We start from the raw sequence: 7,940 nt of genomic DNA on the forward strand, positions 1-7,940 counted from the left end.
TCAACACATTTCTTTCAAGTAAAACAGTCTCTGGATTCTCCTTCGTATTTGCTGGGTCTTGATGCTGTAAATAATGGGGTTCATCAAGGGAGGGAAAAGGATATAGATGTTGCCCATGAACACATGAACCAAAGGTGAGAGGTGCTTCCCAAAGCGATGCACCATAGTCAAACCAATAATTGGGATGTAGAAAACGGAAACAGCACAGATGTGTGATACACAGGTCTGCAAGGACTTGAGTCTCTCCTCCTGTGATGCAATAGCAAGGACTGCATGCAAGATCATGACATAGGACACAAGTATGAGCACTGAGTCCAAGAGCAGGTTGCTGATCACCAGGGCCAGACCATAGATGCTGTTGAAGCGGATATCTGAGCAGGCCATTCGAATTAAGTCTTGGTGCAAGCAGAAAGAGTGAGAAAGGATGTGAGGACGGCAATAATTTAAGAACTTTAGGCGAATGATGACTGGAGGTATGAGTAAAGTACTTCTACATAAGATTGCCACCCCAATTTTCATGATTTTGTCATTAGTCAGGATGGAGGAGTAGCGCAATGGGTGGCAAATGGCAATGTAGCGATCAAAAGCCATAGCTAGGAGGACAGAGGACTCCATAAAGGACAAACCGTGGATAAAATAGGACTGGGCAATGCAGGCATCCAGGCTGATCTCTTGAACAAACCCCCACAAGCTCCCGAGCACCGTGTGCACTGTGGACAGCCCCATGCCCAGGTCAGTGAGGGCCAGCAAGGCCAGCAGGTAGAACATAGGCTGGTGTAGACTTGGCTCGGTCCGGATCACATGCAGCACCAGGCAGTTCCCTGAGAGAACCACAGCATAGATGATGGAAAAAGGGATGGAGAACCAGAGATAGTTGACTTCTAGGCCAGGGAAACCAGTGAGAACAAATCTAGAACTATTGTGTTTTGAGATGAAGATAGCAGACATTAAGAGAGAACTGAAATATTTTGAGAGATGTGGCAAATTAGATTGCTTTATGATTCTCTAATTTCTAGTAATGTTTGTATGATTTTGAAAATAAAACAAATAATATAAAATAAAATAAAATTTCCTTTAGTTTTATAAACCCGGAAAAATAGAGACCTGATTCTTTATCTTTTAGGGTAAAAATACCTTCTTTAGATACACATTTTTCCACTTCTGGTGACAAGCAGTAGAAAAAAGCCTGGAGAATAAGGAGTTTTATGCAGAAACAATAATCTCAATGTGCATGTGGGATTTAGATTTGGGGCTGGGCTTCTGGGAATGTCTATTTATTTCTAGAGGAAGATAATGTGTGATCACAGGTGTTTACTGCTTTTATGGCTGGTAGGATCCTCAAGAAAGTGTGAAGTGGGTAATTTTTCTCTTGAGTACCATAGCTCTTCTTTTCACTATCCCCAAAGGGTTATAACACCCCAAATGAAATTGACTGGTTAATTCAATCTAACTTTGCAGACCTAAAATTTAGGTAAGAGGAATTTAACAAAGTAGAATCAGAAATTTTTTTGTACATCTCACATTGCCCTTCTCTAAATGATTTACCCTAGTACAATTGTTTTAATTACACTTTTTCTTCTCTATATTCCATGCTTTTCTTCTCCATTTTCATCCATGTTTTAATATCTTGTACAGACTTCTACTTTTTCCAATCCTCACAACAACTTAACTCATTGTTTTCTATATTATATAAATGGCATATATTTTTTAAACTGGAAAATAGTAGACCAATATTTGATCTTAGGTAACAGCTTGAAATGCAATGACCAGATCATATGATGAATAGTTAACTTTTTAATATAGTGTCAACCTGTATTTTAAAATAACTGTATTATTTGACACTCTGACTAGTAGTATATGAGAATTAAAGTTCTCCTTATCTTGGCCAATATTCGGTATGGTCAATATTTGGTATTTTTTTATGTTTGTTTTATTTCGCTTTGCTATATTAATAGGCAAGTAGTGATATATCATTGTTTTAAATTTGTACTTCCCTTATGACAAATACTTTAATACATTTTTCATATGCTTATTTGTCATATATCCATCTTCTTGGTGAAGTACCTGCAATAATAATTTTCTTTTTTCTGGTGAGGTTATTTCCTTCTCAGTGAGGTTGGAGAGTTCTTTAGATATTTTAATTACAAAACCCTTAACAAGTAAATAATTTGCAAGTTGTTATTTTCAGCTTGTAAGTTATCCTTTCTTTCTCTTAACTGTGACCCCCAAAAAGCAAAAGTTTAATTTTTAAAAATAATTTGACAGAGTGCAATTCATATTTTTTAAGTATTGTGCTATTTTTTTATATCTATAAACATTGTCAAATGCAAGATCACAAGATTTTCTCATGTGTTTTCTTCTAGAAGTTTTACATTTTCCCTTTAGGTCAATTATCCATTTTGAGTTAATTTTTATATAAGAGAGGGAACCCTCCCAAAAAAGGAATCATCTTCTGGAGGGTGGGCCCCTTGTAGTGCAGGCTTCCCCTGCTAGATTAGTGTTTTAGGAACTCATCTGTATCAGCATACTAGCTGGCATTATTGTGAGAGACTGTGTTTGGCTTCAGTGAATATTTTTTTAAGATTTTTTAATGAGTTGGCCCCTTTTATGATGGGCGATTTATGAGTGCACCTGCCCACACCTTGCTGTTTGGCAGTTTTTGTTCAAAACCAGCATCACCCTTAAGCCTCACCCTTTCTACTCATTTGATCCTGCCCTGAGCAACTTTCTGTTGCTGTTGTTTTCCTGGATGAAAAAGTCCTCAAAGGGAAACAGTTTGCAAATGCAGAAGAGGTGAAAAAAATAATTGCAGAAGCACTAAGAGTTGATCAAAATCGATGAGTTCAAAAACTATTTTGAGCAGTGGAAAAATGTCTCAGTAGGTTTAATGCATCAAATGGAGAGTATACTTAAAAGGTAAATGAAGTTTAAACATGTAAGAATACATACACAATTTTCTATAAATAAATTCCATTTTGTGGTTCCCTCCTTATAAGGTACCAAGATTATTTTTAAAAGGCTATCCTTTCTCAGTAGAATTATTTTTACACTTTTGCCAAAAATTAGTTGCATATGTTGATGTGGTCTGCCTGAGCTGTCTATTCTGTTCTGTTAACCTACATGTTTCTACTTTCACAAATACTGCCTTGTTTCTGTGTCTTTAAAAGTCTTGAATTGAGTAGAATGAGTCCTTCAAAATTGTTTTTTTTCCCACACTTGTTTTGGCTACTCTAGTTCATTTACCTTTGCATATAAATGTTAGAATACTCATCAATATGTGTATAAAGGTTGCTGAGGTATTCATTAAGACATGGCTGAATCTAAAAATAAAATTGATGAGGATTGACATAATTTCCAACCCATGAAAATAAAATATTTTCTAATTTATTTGCATGTTCTTTGATTTTTCCATTGGAATTATGGAGTTTTCCTAGTCCAGATTTTGAATAATTTTTTTCATATTTAATTCTAAATAGTTGACTTTTCATGCAATTATAATGGTATATTTAATTTCAAAACCAAATTGTTAGATTTCTGCCTTTAGTTATGATATGTAAATACTTTAGAAGTTATCTCTCCCATTTTTACAACAAAAATAAAAACTAAACAAATGAAGACTAATGACTTTACTTGAACCCATCAGAGAATTAAAGTTATAGGGTAAATCACCACCTAGAATTACAGAGAGAAAATTAAATAAAGAGAATGTCAACACACACTAGTTTATCTAGAACAGAGGATGAGGGAGCCATAAATTGGGAAGAATGTTTAAGCAGAATTTTTAATAAATTTCTGAGTACTCAGTATGGAATAAGATAAGAGTAAGAAGCTTTTGGAGACTAATATTGTGGTGGGATGCTATAGACAAGAAAAGTCCAAATGTGTACAGAACTTCTATTTGAGTCAAACTGACAACAGTTGTGAGGAAGCACAATCTCAACAGATTGAGAAAATGCTCTGGAGAATGGCAGTTTTGTAGTCCATTTATATATTATGATTGAAAGAGGAAGCATTAGGGGTGGTTTCATAAAATTTATTGGTAATAGATGAGTTAGGTGGGAGAAAGTAAAGTGGCAAAATCTCTGAGACTGGATAAAGAGTAGAATGAAGAGATGCCTGTTGCGTTATATTAGTGGGTATAGGATGGTTAACAATGAACATTTACAGCATATAGAGAAGGCATGCTCTAGAACAAGGTAAGGATGTGGGCAACTCTGGTGCACTGGTGGTAGGAAGTTGGGCCTTGAGGGATCTGGAGAAAAAGGGGTTACTCTGATATTCCAAAGGTACATATAAAGGTGGATATAAAAAGACAATAGACAGGCTCAGGTAAGGTAAAGATTGACCTTTGTCAAGGAATATACCAGCCTAGGACAGGACCACTTGCCATGACTCATTTTTAGTTGAGAAGTTTTAATTTTAGACCATCCTGTGTGGTTGCTTTGTATCTCTGCGTTTGTAAGGCCTTCAAGGTAGGCCTCTCTGAGCTTGTCAGGGTTAGTGTGTAGCATTTTTTTTGTCCACATTACTTTTATAAACTCTACCTTCAAAGACTCACCGCGCACCCAAGAAAATAATTCTAACAGTGAAAATCCAAGAAAAAATAATCTTCTGTATCTAGCAGGTAGAGGGTAAAGATAACTATTTTGAAATACATGAGTATTTTCAGTGTGCTGTCCGTAATAAAGCCTCCTCTCCAGTGACAAAGACTTTCCCAGAGCCTTCCTTAGTTAGAAGACAGAAGGGGAGTTACTCAGCTTCAGACCCTCTAGCCTTCCTGTGTCACTTTAATAGGGAGGAGGAAGCAAATAAACACAACTGAATGTCACAACCTGAAACTCACTAAAAGATAGAGATTTATTGTAAGGTTATAAAAAGGTTTCCCTCCTTCCAGTTATTATTTTCTGTCCCTTAAGTAGCCAGAATATCAGAAAACACACTGTGTACCTGAACAATGTTATTAATTAACTTTATCTAATTGGTATAACTGATATTTATTTTTAATTATATTTCATCAATTATGCTATTACAGTTGTCTTGATTTTCCCCCCTTTCCCCCCCTCTACCCAGTTCTCTTGGTCAATTCTCCCACCATTTTTCATGTTCATGGGTCATGCATATAAGTTCTTTGGCTACTCCATTTCCTATACTGTACTTTACATATGTACAGTATAAGAATTGCTTTACTTTGTCAGACCCTCAGAGTCTTGTTCTGCATAGGTGCAGCTCACAGATTAAGCGAACTCTGATGTAAATTTCCATAGCACTTTACCTGGAAACTTTATTCTTCTCCATTTCCCTGTCCTGAAAATTACAGCTACCACTGTTATTTCATATACCAATCCCTCCTCCTTGTACCTGGCACAGCTGAAGCTCTGTTTGTATTCTGCTTCTCTATGCAGTATATGGGAAATTTTATGCAAGGAGAAATTGGGTAATAATGTACATTTCACCTCATGTATTTCTCTTTATGAAAGACCAATATTTCAAAATGTAAAACATATGTTACCCATTGTCTGAAAATATTTTCTTCATATAATTGTGTATAATTTTATAGTTACAGGTACTTTTGGAATAACTGTGGATGTTCTCTGCAGTGAAAATTATGGGCCACAGTGTGTTGCGTTAATTTTTGTGTACTGTTATATTTTTAAATTTAGAAAAGTGAATTGTTTTTAAAAAATTAAATAACAAAATATGTGCCTTTTATATTTCCATTGCAGTGCTTTTTATTTTTTGTGTAGGTTACATTTTGGCAAAATGTGGAACTGTGGACCATATGCTGCCTGCCTCTAGTTGTTTTTGCAAGTTTTGTAAGTTAAGAAAGCTTTCTTCATGTATAAAGGGGTTATAACACAAATCACAAAGAAAATACATGACAGAGACCATACACAGACTAAAATATTTACTATCAAACCCATTACTCAAAATGTTTCTTGGAAATGTTGATACTTAAGATTAGAAATAAAGAGTTTTGCAGGTATTAGAAGATATCTCATCAGTTGTAGCTGTGAGGAACCATAAAACATTTTTACAAAATTAACATCCACTACATCTTTTTTGATTTGAACAAATTTTGAATTTTTAAATAGAAGGACTCCAAAGTTAGTAACAAACCCACATTTTTCCTAAGTAAGGTTCTTTATCTAGTCTTCTATCTCTATTATACATGTTCTGATAAAGGTTAGAATTTAAGAGTTATTAACTTGTATATTTATGTATTTGATATCAGTCTGCTTGTCTCATACCTATCTATGTGCCTGAATATATTTTATATTTATGGCAAAATAGGACTGCTTCTTTAGAATACATGCTATACAATTCGAATATACATGCTCTAATATCATGAGACTAATAATTCAGAGTTTTTAGTATAGAAGAGGAGAAATGGCTGTAAATAAAAATTAGAATATTTGGAGAAGTCCTTTAAGAAAATTAAATGGTTACCAAGTTTGGTTGCAGAAATCCAGGGACATAGTTCTACAAAGGAATCAAGATCTGCCTAATGTAGTAGCATATATAGAATTATTTTTTCTAATCTGGAGATAAGAATGATGAAGATTATATATTGCTAGAGATAAAAAGACGGCATCTTCTCCCTTTGAAGGTCCTCATAAATGAAAGTTCCACAAGGTCTTCAGTAATACTAAGCTTTATTACTTTCCCAAATGGTTAGTCATCTGACATCACATTAATTATCAAACAATATATATTCTTCAGCAGAATAAAATGCCCCTGCTGAAATTTTTTTGACTTGTCAATACTTGTCAAATCCAGAAAAGATAAGAGAAGATTCAATGAAGCACATATATGAAGCATTCATTCTGAACAGTACAATACATCAATAACTCTAAGACAGGAATTATGTTTGTGAGGGTTGTAGCCATTTATAGATATGTAAAATATAGTGATAAAATTTCCTCTGAAGCAAGAAACAGAGATGTCTGTTGATGAATTAGTGAGAATGGAAGGGTGATGATGATTTGGAATGGCTCTTAAGTGAAGTGTTAACCATTCTGAAAATATCATTTAAGGTTAGAGACCATTTGTAACTCCTGCGATTAACAAGGCAACTATTCAAATGGTGATAAAATTGTGCTTCTGTTGATGAATAATATCTGTACTCGAGTAATTTTCTTGTAGCTATTTCTTGCAAGATGATTGTTTCTAGACAGAAATGAGAGACATGTGATGAGTGACTGTGCTCTCAAAACTTCCAACACTATATTTGATATTATATACAATGGGTTTTATTTCCATTCATGAATCTATAAATCTTTTAATGAATGGCATATCATATAACATCTTAATGTTCAATTACCTTATGCATAATTTAAATAAACATCCCTTTCCTCTCCCTGCCCAAAGGTTTCTATGTCTAAACAACTCACTCCTTTTTAATTCAAAGTGTTTCACTTCTTTCTGTCTGCTGCATAGAATTCCATTGTGTATATGTACCACAATTTTTTGATCCATTCATTTACTGACGGGCACCTAGGTTGCTTCCAGCTCTTGGCTATTGTAAATTGTGCTTCTATGAACATTGTGGTGCATAGGTTCTTTGAAATTGATATTTTGGGACTGGAAAGCATTATGCTGAGTGAAATAAGCCAGGGGTTGAAAGACAAATACCATACGATCTCACCTTTAACAGGAAGCTAAACAACAAAACAGACAAGCAAGCAAAATAAAAACAAATACACTGAAATAGAGAACAGGGGAACAGCGACCAGAGGGGAGAGGGGAGGGAATTTAAGGGGGAAAAATGGGAGGGATTTAGAGGAACAAGTATGAAGGACACAAGGAAATTAACTAAGGGGGGTGGAAATGGGAGGGAGGTGGGGTGCATGGGGGAGGGGTAGGCTGGGATGAGAGAGATAAACAGAAAACTGTACTTGAAAAATTACAAAATAAAAATTTAAAAACAAAGTGTTTCACTT

General features: G+C 34.9%; 1 protein-coding gene across 1 annotated transcript; it reads right to left on the minus strand.

Moving 5' to 3' along the window:
* LOC119055742 (olfactory receptor 51V1-like) lies at positions 1-954 on the minus strand. Its single transcript, XM_037154014.2, has one exon. The coding sequence runs from the start codon at positions 946-948 to the stop codon at positions 1-3; it is 948 nt and encodes a 315-aa protein (XP_037009909.2). The 5' UTR covers positions 949-954.
* Positions 955-7,940: the final 6,986 nt, after the last annotated feature.

The sequence above is a fragment of the Artibeus jamaicensis genome, unplaced genomic scaffold (assembly GCF_021234435.1).
Source record: "Artibeus jamaicensis isolate MK-2021 breed Jamaican fruit bat unplaced genomic scaffold, CSHL_Jam_final contig_69, whole genome shotgun sequence".
In the NCBI taxonomy this organism is placed as follows: Eukaryota; Metazoa; Chordata; class Mammalia; order Chiroptera; family Phyllostomidae; genus Artibeus; species Artibeus jamaicensis.

Bases quoted from the DNA above. Each gene is read 5' to 3' on its own strand.
- LOC119055742 (XM_037154014.2), bottom strand. From the start codon at position 948: ATGTCTGCTATCTTCATCTCAAAACACAATAGTTCTAGATTTGTTCTC.